The sequence below is a fragment of the Diadema setosum genome, chromosome 13, assembly GCF_964275005.1.
Source record: "Diadema setosum chromosome 13, eeDiaSeto1, whole genome shotgun sequence".
Classification (NCBI taxonomy): domain Eukaryota; kingdom Metazoa; phylum Echinodermata; class Echinoidea; order Diadematoida; family Diadematidae; genus Diadema; species Diadema setosum.
Window position 1 is genome coordinate 28,387,532 of NC_092697.1, and position 22,986 is coordinate 28,410,517.

At 40.4% G+C, this 22,986-nt stretch overlaps 1 protein-coding gene across 3 annotated transcripts; it reads right to left on the reverse strand.

Moving 5' to 3' along the window:
- Positions 1 to 2,850: 2,850 nt before the first annotated feature.
- LOC140236714 (tetratricopeptide repeat protein 33-like) lies at positions 2,851 to 22,102 on the reverse strand. Of its 3 annotated transcripts, none has more exons than XM_072316638.1 (6): positions 21,869 to 22,102; positions 18,148 to 18,204; positions 8,081 to 8,317; positions 7,263 to 7,344; positions 6,121 to 6,252; positions 2,851 to 5,439 (listed from the first exon to the last, which is right to left on the reverse strand). In XM_072316638.1, exons 3-6 carry the CDS (start codon positions 8,308 to 8,310, stop codon positions 5,047 to 5,049), a joined length of 837 nt encoding a protein of 278 aa, XP_072172739.1. In that variant the 5' UTR covers positions 8,311 to 8,317; positions 18,148 to 18,204; positions 21,869 to 22,102; the 3' UTR covers positions 2,851 to 5,046. The 3 variants fall into 3 exon arrangements, with proteins under 3 accessions (XP_072172739.1, XP_072172738.1, XP_072172740.1); XM_072316637.1 differs by having other exon boundaries at positions 18,148 to 18,220; XM_072316639.1 differs by lacking the exons at positions 18,148 to 18,204; positions 21,869 to 22,102 and adding an exon at positions 10,359 to 10,420.
- Between the last annotated feature and the right edge of the window lie 884 nt (positions 22,103 to 22,986).

Below are 22,986 nucleotides of genomic sequence, written 5' to 3' on the forward strand. Positions count from 1 at the left end.
ATATTGCAACATTTTCACCTAACCTTTGACCTTTTGACCTTTGACCTTATGACATGAAACTCTCTGGAGAATCCTTATGCAGTAGTACATGTCTACACTAAGTTTCAAGAAAATAACTGCGGGCATTGCATAGATATGGGGGAAATAGCAACATTTTTAGCATTTGACCTTGACCTTTTGACCTTTGACCTCTTGTCAATGTCACTAGAATCTACTCAACTAATTGTCCCATCATACATCATCCTTGGACCAAGTTTGGTGAAAGCTGCTTCATCCAGTTTTGAGTTATCACATAAACAGATAAATTTTAGGATTTGACCTTGATCTTTGACCTTTGACCTCTGTCCGATTTCACTGAAAAACTAATCAAGCAATTGTCCTATCATACATCATCCTCCCACAAAGTTTGGTGAAATTTGCTCCATACAGTCTTGAGTTATCGCGTAAACGGATACAATTTCATGATTTGACCTTGACCTTTGACCTTTGACCTTCAGCCGATTTCACCCAAAATCTTATCAAATCGTTGCCCCATCATACTTCATACTTGGACCAAGTTTGGTAAAATTATAGTAAATATTACTCAAGTTATCGCGTAAACGAAAGCGGACGGACGTACGGACGTACGGACGTACGTACGGACGGACGGACAACCTGAAAACATAATGCCTCCGGCACCACTTCGTGGCGGAGGCATAAAAATAAGTTTTTGTTCTCTTTATCTCTTTATAACCTCTAAGAAACACAAAGTGGGAAACTAAAGAGGAAAAAAGAATTTTCTGTCAAGTCAAACTTCAAATGACAAAAGGAATAATAAGAATAAAGATGATTAAATGAGCAGAATTTCTTCATTTATTTCTTTTAATCTAGTGATTCAAGAGTCCATTTGACAATTTCAGGAACAAAACATTCTTTACAATTTCTTAATTTGAAACAAAACCCCTCAAATTTCTACCATTTTTGTTAATTTTTACTTCTTCTCTTATTTCATTTGAATTTAGATTTGACATTAGATGCTTTTATTTTCCTCCATTATTCTTAGCCTTCATTGATCTTTTGGGCTTTAGAGATATCACAGAGATCAAAGGTTTATTTTTGCAACTTAATTCATGTTTCTTTTTGTGAAATTTGTTGTTTGTTCTTATTGTTCCATGGAAGAGCACATACGCATGAATGACAACTTGTTCAGTTTTGCAATTTTTGCTTTTGTGCCTTGGAAGAGAAAAACAATGGTGTTCACTCATGCGTAAATTTTCCATTTTTGATGACCTACCAGGTTGATAGCCAATTAAATTACCTTCAATATGATATATAATATATTACCTTTCAGCCAAATGCTCGATGAGAAATCTAAACTTGAAAAAGCGTTTACTATCTTTTTTTGCTGAGTGTAGAAATAAAATGAGATGGGGTCAGATGCATTCAATGGATGTAGCTATAGGTTTCAACGTTGTTTATTCACCACACTTCTGGTCTTTCTCCAGACTTTCATTAGAGCTGTACCTTCACATATTACTGGCTATAAGTATATTATGTATGTATGTGTATGTATATAAATATATAAATATATAAATATATATATATATATATATACATATATATATATATATATATATATATATATATATATATATATATATATATATATATATATATATATATATGTATATTTATATATATATATATATATATATATATATATATATATATAAATATATATATATATATAAATAATGATACTTGTAGTCCGCGTGTTGGTACCAGTACAGAAAAGATGACGAAGTAGGGTGGTAATGCATTTCAGTCCAACAGTGATATTTTTCAGACCAAATTTTCGACGAATACATTCGTCTTCCTCAGGGTCGACAATGACAATTCTGAAAGTAAACAAGATGACTCTATTCGCTATATAATGATACATAAGTGGTAATCACAGGAATGTTTATGGCAAGACCCGCACTTTGCCTCCACTTAGATACCACATGCGTGTTGACAAATGTTTATTTCATTAATGGAATGACCATTTCGTTGACGAAATGCTGTCACTTTGTTAGGAAATGATTTCTTCGTCAGCGAAATAGGCCATGCGACACTTGGCACTCCATACATATTGTCCATGGTTTAAACCATGGTTTCAATTGTACAACCTTCCTGAATTCGGGCCTTAGGTGCAGGTTTACATCAAGCCTTACCATGGCACCTGCATCCTCAAGCAAAGTATCTCTCCAAAATAAGTGCCCTCTTTACCTAGCAAATTGTCACTCTTGGCCCAGGTGAAACAAGCCGACTTATATTTGTTTGAGCAGTGCTAATGTCATTACAAACAAAACTAGAAATGTCGCTATGGCGACTGATGCCTCCGCCATAATGCATGATTCTTCCAATAGGTGTATAGTACAATGTCTTCACAATGTGAGATGACAGTTTCACATAACTGGCAAAATATTGAAATGACAGGTTTGTCAGAAATATCTTGAATGTTCACTTTTCTTGAACTGGGTATGCTATAATTGTCTAAGAGTGCAGGTACACATATTTAGGGAATTGAGAATTTTTATTTGACTTCTGACGGACCCTTTTATAAGTTTATGCATTGAGTAATTTCCAAGGTATGAAGAATGAAGTGTAATTAAAGTACAAAATAGTTTTGGTTTTTTTTGGGGGGGGAGGGGGGCATTGAAACCTATCCTTTGACCCTTAACCTTTGACCTTTGACCTTCTGGCTGGAAATTTCCTGGAGAATCTCCATTAGGTAATGCATGTATATATTAATATATTAAGTTTTAAAACTAATAATGCAAGCATTGCATATATGAGGGAAATAGTAAAATTTTGAGGAGTTGACCTTGACCTTTGACCCCCCTGACTATTGACCCACCACCCCTCAATGCCCTAGATAATCCCTGTCAGTCAGTACATGCGTATGCACCAAGTTCCATGAAGATACATTGAACCATTTGCGAGAAAAGTGATATCGCAACATTTTCACCTAACCTTTGACCTTTTGACCTTTGACCTTATGACATGAAACTCTCTTTGGAAAATCTTTACGCAGTAGTACATGTCTACACTAAGTTTCAGGAAAATACCTTTGGGCATTGCATAGATATGAGGGAAATAGCACATTTTTAGCATTTGACCTTTTGACCTTTGACCTCTTGCCGATGTCACTAAAATCTACTCAACTAATTGTCCCATCATACATCATCCTTGGACCAAGTTTGGTGAAAGCTGCTTCATCCAGTTTTTGAGTTATCACGTAAACAGATAAATTTTAGGATTTGACCTTGACCTTTGACCTTTGACCTCTGTCCGATTTCAGTAAAAAACTTATCAAGTAATTGCCCCATCATACATCATCCTCCGACAAAGTTTGGTGAAATTTGCTCGATCCAGTCTTGAGTTATCGCGTAAACGGATACAATTTCATGATTTGACCTTGACCTCTGACCTTTGACCTTTGGCTGATTTCACCCAAAATCTTATCAATTAATTGCCCCATCATACTTTATACTTGGACCAAGTTTGGTAAAATTCCAGTCAATATTACTCAAGTTATCGCGTAAACGAAAGCAGACGGACGTACGGACGTACGTACGGACGGATGGACAACCCGAAAACATAATGCCCTCCGGCACCACTTCGTGGCGGAGGCATAAAAAGTAGTAAAGAAGCCACCTGCCATACAAATGATCACTGGAGGTAAAAGGAACTGTTGAGAAACTTATTCATTTCTGAGACACAACAGTGTGTAAGGATTCATAAACAACTATCATTTATTTCTGTACAGGCAATATGGATATATGGCATACACTATTAAATTGGTTGCCATGCTGTCTTTAGTGGCCACCTGTTAACATAGGATTTTTTTTTTTATTTATTTATTTATTTATTTTTTTTTTTTTTTTTTTTGGGGGGGGGGGGGTTTGGCTCTTAGTTTTCCCCTAGGTAGCCACCCATAATACACAGGCAACTCCCGTTATAATAAAAGTCCTTGGGACCAGCTGTTTTCTTTTGCTATATCAAAATTTTGCCATAACATAGCTAAACAGTGAATATATGAAGTTAGATAGTGATACTTTTGAAACATGAATTTTTACTTTGTTGTATTACGAATTCAGTAGCAACCGTATTCATTATGCAGTGCACTGCATGTGCAGGTTACACAGTGTATAAAAATACAACGTATATTAAACCATTCAAGCTCCACAGAAGTTACAAACAGTGGATAATGGAATCTGACGCTATAAATATACAGTTAGCAACAGTTAGCAATGATAGAAGTCCCCTTACCCCAAGAAGGGGGGGTCTTCAAATCCTGGCGAATGACAACTTGGGGGGGGGGAAGAATTTTATCTGATGGCATCGAAGAGCAATGAAAGGGTGGAAACACATTATGGACTTTCATGGACTAGGGTATAACTTTGTGTGGGAGAGCCCCCTAGCCTGATCTCACTCACCACCCCCCCCCCCCCCTTCAGAAAAAATTCAGGACTGAACTCCTGTTCCGCAGTCTCTTCACCCTGGTAAGGGCCAACTCAAGTGCATAAAAAGATAGCAGCTACACTGCTTGCTGACAACTGGGTGCAAGTTACAAAAGTATGTGGTCAGTTCCATTTACATTTTGTGGACTAGGTGAAAGTGATATTGGTCCTCTTGCTTCATCCCCACAGACTGGTATTCATCCATACTTTGCCATTATCCAGTTACACCATATTACACAAAAGAAGATGGCATAAGAACCCAGGAACCACAACCTGTCAGTTAGTTGTTTTGAAGAGGTACAGACATAAAGAGAAGACCTTCACTTCTGACAGAATGTCTAGTCACAAGAGAACCTGCAGATGTTGCTTGTTGGGTATGACATAACTATTCACTGACCCTAAGTGATGAGTAGTGTGATACAATTTTGCATTCATGCTCACACTATGAAGAATAGTGTAAGTAACATCCTACAGGGCTCCATGTCCCATGCCTTCACCAAGCCTTCTTCAGGAGACAAGGGTAAGATGAGTTGAACCTGGCTAGGACTGCTCAAGCCTCAGGTCACCTGCAACCTTCACGACAAAACAGCGAACTGGGCTTGCCACATTCATCTTGGCAGATGGAGCTATCATCGGACTCGCCTCCTCCTTGGCAATTGTCATGGCAATCAGCGTGTGACGTGTGCATCTCTACACTGCCTTCTGACAAACAATCCAGTCTTGTCTGTGTGGAATCCTGTAACTTCTCCTGTGTGTGCCCCACCTCCACCGGTCCTTTAGTTTCTCGTGCACCCCCCTTCCCTCCTCCTTTGCCCACATCCTCCTGGTACTGACGCTGGCCCTTTCTCCTCTTCCTCGCTTGCCGCTGCAAGGACCATGCCCACTGAAGGTCGCTCTCCCACAGGTCCCTCTCAGCTGGGTTGATGTGGATGGCCCGGCTAAATGACTTGATAGCCTGACAGAGAGAGAGACAGAGAGACAGATATTCAATGCTCAGGTTGTGGACACTCAAATATTAATATCTCAGGCCAATCTATGTCAAACTAGGCCACAGTGTAACACAACAAAAATCAGAAATGAACCATTTACAAGAAGATTATTTTTCTACCAGTAATTGAACACAACATGGTTAAATGCTCATCAAATTTGTGTTAATTGCAATCCTTAAATTCCTTGTAGGTACATCTGTTTTAAAATGCTGGGTAATGTAGCTTAGATAGAAACATATAGGCACTACAACATACTTTGTATTTTGTAATTGCAATCAGCAATGTACAGTGTAAATGCATATGAACATGATTTTGTGGAAAGACAATAACTGCACTCCTTGAATTTCAATTCTTTCAATTCATTTTCTTTGAATCCTGAAGTCTTGCTGACACTGTGAGACAAATGATCCTGTTTGACTCATTAAGGTTTATATATCACATTTGGAGAATGAATTACAAGTTAACCAGATATTCTCAATCAACAATCAGTTCAAACTGAAAATGAAGTGTTTCTGTCCAAGCTCTTCTGAAATGCCTGAGAACAAGATGACAATTTATCCTCAACAAACCATGAGACACTCAGGCACTTTGATGTTTCCTAAAAGTCAAGCACAGCATGCAAGGTGGTGTAGGTGAAATGCAGTTACCATGGTGATTTCTCCAAGGCCCAGCTGAGCCCTTCCTAGAGTCTGGTGAGCGATCCACCACCGAGGGTTGGCAGCGGTGGCCTGGTGGGCTGCCTCCACCGCAGGGTAGACCTCCTGAAGCTCCATCAAGACCTGTTGGACCAAGGTACGAAGAACAGTCAATGCAAACTAGAAATGTCCCTAAGGCGACTGGTATGCCTCCGCCACAATACATGATTCTCCTAATAGGTCTATAGTACATGTGGACAATGTGTGATTACATTTTCACAAAATTGGCAAAATATCAAAATGACAAGTTTGTCACAAATGTGTTGAATGTTCACCTTCCTTGACCTAGGTTTAATTGGATGAATAGGAGAGCATGTATTTGGGGATTTAAAAACTTTACCTTGACTTTGACCCATTCATAAGTTTATGTATTGAGTAATTTTCAAGGTATGGAGAAAAAGTGCAATTTCTGTATTGAAAAGTACATTGTTACCATTTTCATCTGGCCTTTGACCCTAAAATTCATAGGATAATCACTGTCAGGCAGAAATGCATAAATATGTAGTAAGTTTCAAGATAACTTGAGCCACTTCCGAGATATGGAGGAAAAAGTTAGTTCAGCACTTTCCATTGATCTTTGACCTTTTGACCTTTGAGGCCAAAAAAAAAAGTACCTGTAGCATGTCACAAGTTGTGACAACACCTGTACATGAACCACTCCTATTTCTGATCTGCTAAAAACCTCTGCAAAGTTTGAGTGTGAAAAGGTTCACATCTTTTTCAGAGCAGTATCTCCAGCACGTCTTCTACACTTGATAAATATCATATCCCCATCACTGTTGGCAAAGTTATCCTTTGTGCGAATAATAGTTACACGGCAGTGGGGTGCATGTCTTTATAGTGTACTGTATGCTGGTAAATTATTTGCCTCAAATGCTTAATATTTCAGATAAGAATTAGATTTAATATCTAAATGAAGTCTGTTTTAATAGTTATGCATCATTTATGTCATGAGTGGCAATTCCAAAAGCTCACCCTGTCTTCATTTCACACATTCAAAGAGGCGTTCATGTACATCAGAACTTGCTGTCTTCTATCTGGAATTTCGCACCATGCCAACAAGTGGCTTATCAACATTTTTCTCTCAGTCCCACCTGTGCCTTCATCTCGTTGAGTTCTGCACTGCCTGGAGTGAGCTGAAGAGCTTCATCCCACTTGCTAATAGCTTCCCAGTACCTGTGGGAAATACATCACCCCATCAATGTGTGAGTGAGGAGAGTGATGTGTGAACAAAGTGACACTTCTATACGCAAAGATACTTACATAACGCAACAAATATAAAATTGTTGTATTAAACATGTATACAGAGTGTATTGCATCAAATACACACACAGAAACATTCTCATTACACACATATAATCTCTCTCATCAACACATCACAGACATTTACTCGCACAACTACTTGACATGTGACATGTATCTTCCAGCATCAGATATCTTTTTCACACAAAATAAGAAAACGCAGGAAATCTTTGCAAGATAGCACAATTAAAGGTCCATCAAAGCCAATCGAAGGCATAAAGGGGATTTTGACGGTGTGCATATGGCCGCCACAGCCCTAGTTCTCTCATGATGCTAAGTAGTTGTTATCCACTTATAAGTTGTCCACACATATTGTCTGTTTATGACAGCACGGTTACCCCCCGGCAATTTGGAGGGACAGTGCCATCATCCTTCCTAAAATCAAGACCAACAGGAAATCCCCTATGAACATTCTAGATTCTGCTACGAGGGGAATGCTAGAAAATATACTAAGGAGCATGTGCAGCTCATTCAAATTACATCATTCTGTAGCAGTTCAGTATAAGAATATCTGTCAATTTACAAGCCCTCACTCTAGGCTCAAGTACATCCTAGAGTTGTACAAGTCAGCCTCATACAAGTGTATTCTACGTTAACTAGTTGGGATTACCTTCCTGCTTCAGCCAGTGTTTCTCCTTCGGTCCTTAGTCGACTGCTCTTACTGGCCCCATCTTCCAGCAGAAAAATCTTCCTCCGCTTGCCGAATGCATCCCACAGGTTGCCATGGACACCAGCATCCTCATCTGCAGAATCATCACCTCCTGTCACATCTTCAAACTTGGCTGACGATTCCTTGGACACCCTCTCTCCAACTTTGCGCTTCCAACCAAAACTTGTCATCTGCAGACTATGTCATGAAGAAGAGAGAACATAGATAAAGAAGAAATGAAGTACGTATGCTATTTAAAGCCCAAACATAGTCCTGGTACGCCTGCAAAAGTTGTCAAATTTTGCTCCCAAATGTGAATGTATGCCTAGGAAATGTGCGGAATAACACAGTAATAACACGATATTCGATGGGTAACGACGAAAATGTGAAATATTAACCAAAAAGGTTCAGTCTCAGAACTTACCCGAACGGGGTCAGGCTTAACTCGGACTCGGGGATAACTCGGCCTCGCTTTGACGGTGGGCTGAGTTGTATTGGTTGTCCCTCTAGATTGTACAGTGTTGTACTATGGGAGCGGCCTGTATAAACTAGCGCTTCGCGTTCTGGCTACTTGCAGTAATGGTCCGAGTTGTTACAACGCACGCATCAAAAAACCTCTTTCATGTGCATGCAAAATTAGTGTGCCCCTATCAAGCACCTCTAAAAACAATCAAAGACACTTGATAAACAACAACAAAAACTTCAAAGACAGCGCGTCTCAGCAACTGAGGTGATGTGCGTATAGGCTTGAGGACCGCGCGCTGTCCATTTGTTTTGTACAGGATTAGCACGCACTTTCCTGTCTGTTCAGTGAGGCCTCGTTTGGTATTATACAGTAGAATATGGCGATCACGAACTGCATGTAAATTGTCTGAAATAGGGTCGACTTTTCCCTGAGACCGAGTTAGTCTGGATCCTTCTGGAATAAAAGTCGATTTTCCGACTTTTATCATTTTTCTGAAAATAATCCAAAACGACTCATCATCCCAGCAAATCGCGTCAGCCAGGTAAGTTTCTTTGTAGACTCTTTCGATATATTGCAAGCAAATATGAAATGGTGCCAGACTGGTTCTCAAACCCTTTACTGAATTGCATACTTTTACAAACATTGGGGAGGGGGGCTGATGTCTGCTCTCAATAATGTGCTCCTGCAACAAAATCAACAAAATGTGGGCAGATGGAGGGATGGACAGACAGACAAGAAGTAAAATATGCAACACTACCTCAAGGCCTTGTGGGACAGAGGCATGCCTGAACATTACTAGAATGAGCTGGTATAAATTGTACATGCCTTAAAACTGCAGCAAGTCCTGAAAATTAATGAAGTAGATGACAGCCACATACCCCCTGCAAATACCGTATGCAACACTTTCGAGTTAGGAGCACCTACAATTACCTTATTACATCCATCACTGTACCCTCCTTCTCCTCCTTCATTCTTTTTGTTGGTCCTAAGAGCACAAGTGTTAATTTTCAAAACATACTGTAGTCAATCTCAGCTTTCTATTGTCATGTGAATTTCATAAACATGCATAAATAAGATCTTTGTTTCAAACTTCATTTCACACTTAATACTGGAGTTAAGTTACAGTGTTAGAATTGTAGACGCATTTTCTTTGAAACCAGTACTGCCATTATGATACTATGTCTAACAATATATGTAAGATACAGTTCCAAACATTAAACTTTGATACAGTGCAAACAAAAATCTGAACAATTTACATACAAAGCATACTCCAGCAAAGGCATGATTAATTTACTTTTCATGAATCTTCTCTGATGAATGTATCATGGGTTACGGTGAGAAGTGTCTGTGGAATAATACCCAATAATGCACTTTGCACTATGTACAGTGTATTGTGATTCTATGTTTGTATAAAATACAACACTGTACAGTTGAACCTCTATTATCCGGCCTCCCTTTATCCGGATCTCTCTATTATCTCGCCGTGATTTTTTTTTATCTTTTTTTAAGAATTACGGGAGGAAAGGGGGATTCCCAACTCCTTGAGAACTCCTACACAAACACAAATGAATTACATATACTTGATACATTTCTTAATAATTATTTAGGTAAATCATCCCAAGAATTTATAAAAGAAAATGATTTCATTCTTGCAAACACGACCCTCTATTTTTGGGTCTGTTACTGAGTGTAACAATGAAAAGGTTGCAGTATACACATTACTACATGTGGTGCTACAATGGGCTACATCAGTACTTGTGTATGTATATGTACATGTATAAAGCATTGAGTCTCCCGTATCCGGCCAAATCCCTTAACCGGATGAGCCCCGGTCCCGACTTGTCCGGATACAAGAGGTTCAACTGTATGTTGACTGGCAGGCAGATAAGCATGAGTTGGAACCATGAGAGCAACAGCTCGAAGAGTAGACTGCAATCCTCACTATTGAGATGGGTTTCCAGTCTCATGGGGAATCAGCATAGCGTACACAAGAAGGAAGAAAAATGTCCCTAAGGTGTAAACAACACATATTGCGCAATACTCCAAGACCACTGAGTGAGATTACTGCAATGTACGTGGACTGCACATCATCATTTCCCAATACCATTCCTGCGTAGGCGTGAGTGTGTGTGTCTGCATGTGTGTGTCTCTTCCTCTCATCTTCCTCTCTCCATGCACACACACACACACACACACACATCTACATGTATAATCAATACACACACTGATAATAAATACCGGTACGCAAATGTGGGGATTCCCAGAGCTGATCTCTGGGTGCTGAACCCAAGCATTATTGATTCTCCAGACATTTCACCTCACACAGTCCCAGCAATCGGTTATTGAGCAACCGCCACAGCCTCGAAGTCAAGGGTACCAATCGTAGCAAGGCGAGTAAATAAAGAGAATTCTTCTCTGCCTTCTCAACCTAGCTCGAGTGTGTGATGGATGAAGTTTTGTCTACACTATACATGTAGCAGCAAGAGTACAAGAATTGGTCTCCTCCCCACCTTATTCCACAAGAGGTAAGCACATTACAACAAATGTTTGTTGTGATCCCAACTTCATTTCCAGTCTGCATCCTGCTGTCCACCATTTCAAAGATCCTAAAAGTAAACTGTTGGTAGCAGCAAACTTTTCTCAGGGATAAGTCTGTGCAATATCCTCCTTTACTGCTCATTTGCAGGATTATTCCAACATTACTTAATTTCAACAATTTTCCGAGTAAATTAGTAAAAGTATGGCACTGGATTACAAACAGGCAGAACAAATGAACAAAAGCAATATAAAAGAGACAAAACTATAAATTAATACTGATCCATAAACAAACACTTGAATAAAAACCCAGAATTTTGTTTCTGAGCAAGCAGACGTGAATTCAGAGTGGAAAAGAGGCATTTGAGGTACTTTGTGGCCACTGTTAAAATACTAGGGCCCTGTTTTATGAAGAGTTAAAATTGATTATAAAATTGATTTCTATGATAAGTCTATGGCAGCCTTTGTGGTAAGGAAATTTAAAATCGATGACATCTTTTAATAAAACAGGGCCTAGGACTGTCACATGACACTGATCCACCACCTGTAGCAGACACTACTGATGGGCAGATCAAGCCCATGAAATCCAGTAGAATTATTTTACGTTCACATACTGCGCAAAGTGGTTAAAAGCCAGCTCTGAGAACTGCAACAGCATTTGGGCTGCTCTAACATTTCAATCACTTTTGGCACCATTAAAGCACATTGTGATTATCTATCCAGCTCAAGCAGCTGTATACCTAAGTTAGATTTTAGAAATCAAGCTTTATTACCTGTGAGTGCTGTAACAACAGATAAGATAGAATGATGTATGACACAGCATGTGCAGGGTCTGACATTTACACCACACTTGATAGGAGGGGGGGGGGGGAGGTCTTCCACTCTCAAGATTCAACTTGGAAGGCAGTTTTCCTCAAAGGTTCGATAATCGGAAAAGGAAAAGAAGGAGATAGCAGAAGCTTCAAAATTGCAATAACATGTACTAACCTTATGTCATACTCAGATTAACGAGCCTTCAGAATAACGAACCTTATTTCCTATTTGGATAGTTTTCAAACATTTAGTATACAAACAGGAATTAATTTTCAGATGAGCAAACATTAAGAATAACAAAATGTAGGCAATTTTTCTTGATCACTTTAGAATAAGTTGATCACATAGAAAATATCTACAGCACTGTTTGCAACAAAGACATGTTTCAAATGCAACAATACATGTAACTTTAAACATGACTTGTAATGCATGGAATTTCAACTAACAGGGCTGCATACACTTTTTCAGATACTGTACGAGCTGAAATTTTCGCGTACAGATATTTTCGCGAATTGCTACTAGGAGGACATTTTCACATGTTGTTAAAGGGGCATTCCGGACGATTTTCATAATTCTACATCATGTAGTACATAAATCAACAGCTCCATATATAGATTCGTGTAATTTATTGTTGCCCTTGAGCAGAGAAACCAATAAAATGAAAATCTTAAACAAATTACACTGAACAGTGTTGATGACATCAGAGCCTCACAGAAATGTAGCAGTGTAATTCCATTACAATACCCCCTGCTTAACAAGTACACCTGTGAAGAATCTATGCATGCTTTCTTCTTTTCTTCTGCTTCCTTGTGCCCCAACTCATGCATTCTTATGGTGAGGCTGCCATGTCATCATCCTTGTTCACTGCAATTTGTTATAAATTTTGGAAACATTCTCATTTCTCATCCCAATCACTATGAATTCAGAAACTCTGTACTCAGTTTCACTAATTTATAGTTGTTCAGATGTAAAAGTATGAAAATCATCCGGAGGTCCCCTTTAATTTCGCGGTTGCGAGGTCTAACTGTACTTATCTATTCGCACGTTGTTATTTTCGTGTGTTGTTATTTTCGCGGTTCAAAGGCAATTCGCGAAATTCGCGAAAATAAAACCACCACGAAAATTTCAGCTCGTACAGTAAAATGCAAAGGGGCAGAGTCCTTGAGGTATAGGATGTATAAAGGCCCTTCCTTAGTCTGAGTAGTCATAGTGGTAACATACCTAACCTAAATTGCTAACACTTAATCATTAAATCACCTATTTGTATAAAAAGTCTGTAAAACACAAGAAAACTTACACAGCAGTAAAGTGTAGACACATATAGCATGTAACACAGTTCAAGCTACCACTAGTACCAGGTATTTAATAACTGCCAATGTCACTGGAAACAGTGTACTGTATGTTAAGATATTGGATTTTTTCCTGATTTTCACACTCGGCTAGAAATTGCACTTGAGCATGTGTGTGTGTGTGTGCACTTACCCATGGTGGAAAACAAGGACACACACACGAACTTTACATTTAAACTGAGGACACACAGAGAACTGAGGACGTCCTCGCTTCGCAGACCATTCCTAACAGTCTGCTTTTGCATGTAGGGGTATATGTTTGTAGGTCCTCGATTAGTGCATTATTGTAATAAGTCCTCAGTTGGATGGTATTATACGAATGAGTCCTCGGTTGACAAGAGTCCTACTTCTAATGTACACACAGGTCCTTGGTTACCTGGTAAAATTCTTGTGGGTAAAACAGGTCCTCGGTTTCCACCATAGACGCGTCTGTGCATGTGTGTATGTGTGTGGGACAGAAGAGTTACATAAACTATATTCATTGTCTAGATAGTAAAGACACAGCTACAGTAGTAAAGAGATAATGCAAATTAAAAGGACAAAAATATTAATAAGTTCCCCTCTCACCAGTTTGTCATGGCATCGTATGGTATAACATTTTGCCTTCAAGGAAAACAAAACCCTAGTATGTGAATTATGTGAGTGAAAGCAGCAATATTAGTAGAACACATCAGTGATAGTTTGAGGAAAATCAGACAATCGATTAAAAAAGCATAAGTACAATTTTTCAGTGTTTCAGTGTGTTGTCATCACTCAATTTGGACTAAGGTAGGCATACTATGGACAGTTCATGATGTCATGTCAACATTTATATAAACAATATACAGAAAATAAAAAGCAAAATCTACAAAATTTCATTTTTCATTAAAAGAGATCTATTCCATAGGTGTGTTAATAACATGATACAGTATGTTAAGGGTAATAGTATCCCTCCTACTTTCTAAAAGAGGTTAAGTCAAGTGTTCTTTCACTATGCTTGGAAAGCAAATGTTTAATTTCATACATGTATTCTTTTGTTGTCCATGACACCATGAACTGCAGTATTGTGATCCAGGCATCCAGCAGCAAAATCTTTGACACTTTTGAATTGACCGTCCGATTTTCCTCAAACTTTATCTCATGCTTTCTACTAGCATTGATGCTTTCACTCTATCCACATTTACATTTGGGGTTAAGGTTCCTAAACAAAGTATCAAACTGTTTTTGTCCTCCTCTTGAGCTAATTCAGAAATGAACACATGGCCACCTTTCATTTCTACACAACACTTTATTGACACAGTCATAGAATAATTTCTATGTTACTAGTTCTATTGGTACAGCTAGGGGGAGCTTGCTAGAAGGAGGACTTAAAAAAAAAACATGACAATTATTTTGTTAGCAGGTTTTTCACTCTATCAGGGTACAAAAACCCTCAAAGTATAAGGAGTTGGAACACGACAAATTACCCAGTTTACATGAAAGAGGAGTTCTTTATAGCAAGGTTGCACTGTAAAATGGTTCACCTTATTTACAATGTTATGACATTCTGTTGAGATGGGGACTCATTTTTGGTGGTCTGTTTCCTATAATGCCCAGTTATACTTATTGTGCATGTAGCTGGGACTGGCTGCACGCTACAATAGCTCCACTTATGGACCCTGGTGTCAATTACTGATTGTCTTCTTTGCAGAGAGTAAACAATGGCCGAGAATCAAATGGACGCTGATGGTGCAAAAGCAGCCCCCGAAACAGAGAGCCTGAAGTGTCCTCTATGCCTAGCAGTATTCCGCAACGCCACCCTACTGACCTGTGGACATACCTTCTGCAAGCCATGCCTCAAGAAGTGGGACAGGACCCGTGAGGATCAGGACCACATGGTGTGTCCTGTCTGCAGAGATATCACCCCGTTCCACAATGGGAAGCGTGTGGATGGCTTGCCGCCCAATGTATCCCTCAACGCCCTGGTCGATGAGCTCACTAGTTGCAGTGGAAGAGGAGTGACAGCCATCCTGGAGTCTCAACAAATGTGTACTTCCTGCAAGGAAGGGCATGGTGCAGTCTCATTCTGCTGCACTTGCAATGTCTACATGTGCACCGTATGCACCCACAGCCACAAGCAGATGCAGGCCCTATTTGCCGGGCATGATGTTGTTGACATGAAAGACATAGAGGAGGGAAGGGTCCATGTTCAAACAGCATTCGATAGGTGCTCTGAGCAGCATCAGCGGGCACCAAAGGACCTGTTCTGCAAAGACTGCACAGTCCATGTGTGTCTGAAGTGTGTGGTGCTCTCTCACCGTGACCACGCAATTGAAAGCCAAGATGAGTTTGAGGCAAAGATACAAGAAAAGGTTCAGTACCTCACACAGTGCTGTGAGTCACAGAAAGCAAACATTGAGAAGAACATTTGCCATAATGAGCTGGAGCGGCAAGAGGTGCACTGCGTCATGAAGAAGCTGAAGCGCAGCATTAAGGATTGCCATGATGTCAAAGCCAGACGAATGAAAAACAACGAGCTAGCCTTGCTGGATAAGGTTAACACATTGCAAACTGAATTGTGCGGTAAACTTGATGGTCTAAAGGCAGGTCACAGGCAGCAAATAAAACAAATGGGCTGCATGCTGGAGCTAGTACAGCACAGCAGACTTGGGGAGCTCGAAAAGGACAGTCTGGTTGCCCACACACAAGTCTGCACTGACCTGAAGAACTACCTGGCACTGCCAGTTGACAAGGACTCTGCTGCACATATCAGGGACACTGCGCAGAGAATGACATTTCACCCAGCAGAGGAGGAGCTTCTGGCAATAGGTCAATTGGAGATCAACAGAAACAATGCCCTCACCACAGATCCCTTATTCCTGGGGGTTGACAAGACTTTGACAATCTTACAGCAGGTGGAGCTCCCTCAATGGATGTATGGCATGACAGCCTTGTCGACAGAAAGAGTTGCAATAGGGTATGGCTGGTATCGCCATGGCTCCGATGCATTTAGTCTTTCAGGAGAAAGAGAAGAACATCTTGGAGCTGAAGTTGGACCAGTGTGGGACATTGCTATTCTAGGTGACAGAAAATCTGTGTTTTCTCACAGTAGAGGGGAAATTAAAATCTATCACCACAACAAACAGCTGATACAGTCCCTTCTTACGAAGAGGGTAGATTACTACTTCAAGCTGTGCACAGATGCAAAACACATCTACTCTGTCAATGGTACCAATAAGATCCATAAGATTTCCAGCAGCCGAAACAGGTCCAACAACACTACGACTAGTACTAGAGCTTTAGTTCCACGTCTGCAACAGAGCTGTATATCAACAGGACTCGCCAATCCACGACAGATCAGCATCATAGGGAAGAGCGGCATGATTATTACCAGCAACGACGCGAGTTCACCGCATATGATCACCATATTCGACTCAGAGGGGAATGAGACATGCAGCCTTGAACGCACTGATCTCGACGAATACCTGTACGCTGCCGTGGATTCTGAAGACAGAGTGTTCATAGCCCGAGTCACATCGACAAGCCTGGCCCTATCAGCCTACAGCCTTGAAGACCAGAAACTTGTGAAGGAGACAAGGTTCAAGGAGTTAAAGCTGCCAGACCTCTACCCTTGGTGGTGCTACATGACTTGCCTCTCACCACGTCTGCTGGCCTTTGCTAGTAACAAGCAACTATACTTCATAAAACTCCCAGCCTAGGCTAACACAAAACATCTTGAAGGGGAGTGAAACCGGAGTGAAGCCCGCCACTGCAATTGTAGTGTACGTATTGACTGAGTAAATGCAACAATATTTCAATAGTAGAACACATAAACTTATCTGTGAATGTTTGAGGAAAATCTTACAATCCATTCAAAAGTTATAGATCTACCTTTTTGAAGTTTTGGGGACAAGACTGCTGGATCAGAAGACTAACCATGACATCACATGTACACTATGATATAAAGAAAATACAGAGAAAATTTCACAAAATATCATTTCACATGAAAAGTAAACATTTCCTGGACTTATAATTATTATTCCCTGAATTTCTGGGAGAGGTATGTCTAGTGCACTTTCATTGTGCTAGAAAAGTGAAAATATGTTGAATTGTATTTTTATTTTCTTTATATTGTAGTGCATAGTTGTATGTAATGTCATGGTCTGTGGTCATCTGGGTGGCTTGCTTCATACTGAAACTTGCACTGCAGAAGGTGAAAGTTTGGGCAACACATCAAGACCTGACATGCGATGTGCACCCAGGCCCATTCCCACGGTACTTATTATACAAGTTACACTTGGTTGAATTAGTGCTCAAAATCTTGAGAAGATCGTTCAAAATGTAATGAAGTCTGCAGTAGTCAGGTCGACCCACTTTGATCTTTTCTATGCAGTCTAAGGCTGTCCATGCCCCCTCCCCTCAGGTGGTCAACCATACACATGCTTGTTCCAGATTTCCAGAGACAACCCCTTTAAAGATGGAAATGGGTTAGGATTTTGACCCCTATTACAGGCTTTTGGAAGGGAAGCCATAAAAAATACCCCCTATTTCAGGGTTTTGGGAGGGAGGCTGGTAAAAATGTACCCCTATCCAGGGCTCGACACTAACGGTGGCCCGGTGGCCCAGGGCCACCAAAAACGCACGTCGGGCCACCAAAATTTCAGAAATGAAGAATTTGGTGGCCTGATCGGGCCACCAAAAAAGGTCGGATGTTTGCCTTTGGGCCACCAAAAATAAAAGTTAGTGTGGAGCCCTGCCCTATCACATGTTTTTGGAAGGGAAGCTAAACAAAGTTACATTGTACCCTCTACATGAAGGAAAAGTGCTGTGGTGAAGAATGTCTACAATTTCAGCACCTGTATGGACAGGAACATATCTAGGGACTTTCTCATGCTGAATATACATACCACTAAAGATGTACTTCCTGCAGCACTTTCCTTCACTCAAAGTCCAGGCTGAGATTTCTACAGATGGGCATGTCTGAAAAAGAAAAAAGAGATACTGAAACAAGTCATGTGCATAATGATATGTATTTGGGAGAGAACTTATGAGACATGATTAATCACTTCTTAAAAATCAAGCATTGTAATACATTTACATATCATTTTTGCACCTACCATGATAGCATGTGCTTGTATGGCATGGGTGCAGGCAGTGATGTATCACAGCTTTGTCCAACATCAAAGAGAATCCTCTGACCAAGGCTTATTTTCGAAATTTCAGCTTTTCCATGCACTGTATTTGCAATTCATTTTATTAACACTACCAAATGTAAACTTGGTATCATCAATATCATTCAGAAAATGGATTAAATGTCCTATTCCCCCTCATAAGTCTGCCATACCACTCTACACTAGCCTATCCTTGCATGCACGGAAGCATGCATGCACATTTGGCAAGTGGTGGGAGTAGAATCTAAAAGGATCGCCTTCGAGGAATTTTCAAGATTTTTTTCCTGGAGCTAAGCCCCTAATATATGCACACACACACACACACACAAAAAAAAAAGGAATGTGCATGCAGTACAGATGACCGCCTGAGGGGGGGGGGGGGGGGGGGGGGGCATGCCATGGCCATGGGATGGCACACGGAGTTGAGCTAACATTACAATACTTGTTACACCGCACCTTGGCCCTTGAACCTTGAAGCTGAACCTTATGAAGTACTGTAAAAGTGGATATTTTCACGTAACCAATTTTTCGTGCTTGGCGAGCTGAGAAGAGTCTCGTGTGTTTTTAATTCCGCGGAATCAAGACATCCATTAATGGAACATAATGGCAAGCAAAAATATTTGAGTGCTTTTATTTTAGCGCTAGTTTCAGGTTGCGCGAAATGCGCGAAAATTTCAAGACCGCGAGAATTTCCACTTTTATTGTACTGCCTTTCAGCAGCTCCTTGAACTATCCAGGGATGCTGGAAATGTCATGTGTCAGTGAAAGGTAGCATGGTGAACAAGTGAGCGTGCATTCTAGGCATCACATAGTGCAAGTAAAAAACGTGCCTATTTGTTGCTTCTATTGAAGTTAAGAGCATGCTGTGTACGACCCAATTCTACAGGAGGCTGCATTGAACTTGGATAATTGGAAGAGCAGCCTCTCTGAATGTTGATGGGTTGGTAATCTCGACCACAGGTCCCGGTAGATGGTTCCAGCTCCAGGTTCTGACATGACAGCTATTAAAGGGAAAGAAACACATCTACTGATTTATATAGTAGCTGTTGGGATTACATAGATTAACTGTACATACTGTAAAAGTGGAAATTTTCGCGGTATTTTTCATACTGTAAATGTAGAAATTTTTGCGCATTTCGTACAACCCGAAACTAGCACGAAAATAAAAGCACACAAATATTTTTGCTTGCCACATGTTCCAGTAATTGATATATTGATTCCGCAGAATAAAAAAACATGCGAAACTCTTCTTACCCCGCCGAGCGCGAAAAATTAGTCGCACGAAAATATCCACTTTTACTGTAAAAGTGGATATTTTCGTGCGACTAATTTAAAACTTTAAGTTTTACAGTAGATTCCATACCCGTACTATACTTGAGCTTTACATGGCCTTTATGGTATTACTACAAGATCGGTGTTTCATGTACTTGTATTATAACCCCAGGGTGCTGCAGGACCCTGTGCTGTAGCTCCGGGGCTCTGTAAACAGTAACACGTTAGGGTCGCCAGTGCGGTTTACAGAACGTTAAACCAGTATAGTAACACAAACGTGTTGGGGTGGCCAGTGCGGTTGGTATACCAGGGGTCCGAGTAGTGCATACTGTAGGACCTGTTGCTTTGGTACAGACAGACAGTAGTTGGAGATGTATCGTAAATACAGTGCGTATCAAAAAAAGGTAATCCAACTTTGGAGGGCTACACAATCTAGTACTATTTCATAATTGTCAGTTATGGAGAGTGCAATGTTGGTTGTGAAGAAAGGGGAACTCTTCCTCTTTTCATTGATATACATGTAGTGTAAGTATGATCAATGGCAAATGTCATCCTCAAATTGCACTTTTTTTTTCAAGTTTGAGCGTTATCGTGAAGGGACAATGAATGTCTCACTGAATGGGTAAGATCTGCGAAAGGGGTCAAGTTAACAGCAATTCTGCACATACAATGTAACATGCATGTCTGCAGGTTCGTGTTTTTCTAAGCTTTTATGCCATGGTCCATAACATTCAAGGTGGCCACGTTGTCGATAATCTCATTTCCACAACTTTAGGCTAACCCTTTATCCATTTTTCTCTCTTCATATTCAAGATATGGTTTGCTGTGCAAGCTACACTAGATTGTATGTGTTGAAAAGAGAGAAAAATGGACTGTCTAGGTTTGCCATTGTGAAAGTGACCATGCAATTTATCGGACACATGGGTTATGGTTATGGACCATAAATGGCATAATGTTACAAGAAACCCTAAACACAAACTTACATTCTTAAGTTAAAGGCTAGCCTATTTTATCTACATTAAATTTGGCCACTTCCATATTGACAGATCTCACCAATGCATTCAGTGAGACATTCATTGTTCCATATTTTGACACTGAAACCTAGAAAAAGTGCAATTAGGACACCTAGTCATCATTGCCTTTTAACGTTAAAATTCCTGTGCTCCATCATGGGATAATCATGCATGACAATCTTCTTCTTCTTCCATATAAAGTGCAGCTTCATGCATGCTACTTACTATAAAATCTAGATTCTAGTTTGTAGTTAGCCCGACCAGACGCTGATAGTAATACAGTGACTGGGTTGTGTATAATAGGTATAGTTTGTACTGTAGTTAGCGTGTGACCGCTGAGTGTGCAGCCGTGTACTCCACCAGTCAAATTCCACAACTTACATTTACACTGTAACGTTACAACTTTAGACACCGATTGGGCGATACAGTGGACTCCCGTTATAACGAAGTCCTCGGGACCGGCTATTTTCTTTCGTTATATCGAAATTTCGTTATGACCGAATGAATAAACAATAAAAATATATAGAGTTGACAATGTTTTGGCCCTAAATTTTACTTCGTTGTAACCGGAATTTCGTTATAACCGTGTTCGTTATAACGGGAGTGCACTGTAGTGCATTTACAACAGATATCCTGCATGGAGTGCAGGTAAACCTAAATTCCATCATTTCTTGTGAATTGTGTTACACGACAATGAGCTGCATTTGTCAACATTTGTCAACATGATTATCATTTATCAACGTTTTTCTAGGTAAATTTTACATAAATTTACGTACGGAAAGAACAATAGTCAATGAAGAAGAAGAGTTCTTCCTTCACAACCGATGGCGATATTGTGCTCTCCATAGCTGAAAATTACGAAACAGTAGACGTTCCCCCCCCCCCCAAGAATATCTAGATAATCTAGCTCTCCAAAGTTGGAGTAAACTAAAGGCCTTTTTTTATACGCATCATGTATTAAATTCACTCGCTGAACTCCAAATGCAACGCTGTATAATTTACAACTGTAACTCGTTTAAATAGTGAGTTGTCACATTGCCTTTCCACAACCATCCTCCTGCCATCCCAGACTGTGCTGTGTAACTCCGTTAATGGCGTTACAGATCTACGTACACTGCAAACTGTCACAACGATCTGTACCGAGTGGCGAAGTTGATTCGAGAGTACAGTACCTGTCGACGTCGTGGTAGCAAACCCGTAGGCCTAATCGAGGTCGAGACACCAATACTTTCCAGCTCAAGTCAGTGCCCACTAGCGTAGAGTACTTTTACTAGTATTGTACGTGTACCTAGCTTGGGCGCGGGCCGGCGCGACTAGGTACGGCTTCTGGACGACGTCCGTAGGCAGGCTCGGCCGCTCTGCTAGCTGCTCTGCTGCGGTTGGGGCCTGAGCCTGAGGGCGGTGGTCGATCGTGCGTGCGTGTGATCGAGTGCATATTGCTTGTTGTAAGCTGCCTCGCTGCATGCTGCCACCGGCATGGTATGCATGCTGCATGCAAGCAACGCAATGCTGGACCGGTGTGCTGGACACATGCGCGACTGCCATGTCGCCCTCTCTTGACAGAATTCAAAAGACCTCAGAGAGGCATCCCTTCTGTTTATTATCGATGCATAGTGTGTCGAGGACGATGGTGGAAGGGAATAAAAATGAGAGAGATGGGGGAAATGTACTAGTATTCGGAACATGATTCCAATGTTTACAATAATTGTTGTTATATATTAATTTTCATGGCCGGTGCCACGTTTTCAAAAGTTGGGTGGGGGCACTCCCGAGTTTCATTAGGAAACAAGCAAAAAAAAAAAAAAAAAAAACAGAAAAAAAGGACCTTCAGCGCGACTTCTGGGGCCCGTTGCATAAAACTTACCGTTGAATTTCAATGGTAACTACCGTCAAAATTAGGCATCACAGCCAATCAGCATCAAGGATTATAAAATTTACCGCTGATTTGAAGATTTACCGCTAGAAAGGAGCGGTAAGTCCAGCGGTAAGGGTTTTATGCAACAGGGCCCTGGTGCCACTTTCGGGTTTCTTCTATCAGCTGACAACCCCCCCCCCCCCAAACAAAAACAAACAAAAAAATGGAGAAGAAGAAGAAGAAGGAAAAAAAAAGGTCTTCAGCGCAAAAACAAATGCCTTAACGCGCGCTCAGAGTGGTGCCACCCTATGTATTCCTATGTACGGGTGCAAAAAAGTGGGAGGCATTTTCGCAATCTGACCCATATTCTGTATCAAAATTGTGTTAATCTTTCAAAAGATTCTTTTTAGTGCATTTATTGTGTTGTTACTGAAT

Coding starts and splice junctions, on each gene's coding strand:
- LOC140236714 (XM_072316638.1), bottom strand. CDS start 8,310: ATGACAAGTTTTGGTTGGAAGCGCAAAGTTGGAGAGAGGGTGTCCAAG. Junction 7,345..8,080: donor ACACTGGCTGAAGCAGGAAG/GTAATCCCAACT, acceptor TATTTCCCACAG/GTACTGGGAAGCTATTAGCA. Junction 5,440..6,120: donor GCCTTGGAGAAATCACCATG/GTAACTGCATTT, acceptor TCTCTCTGTCAG/GCTATCAAGTCATTTAGCCG.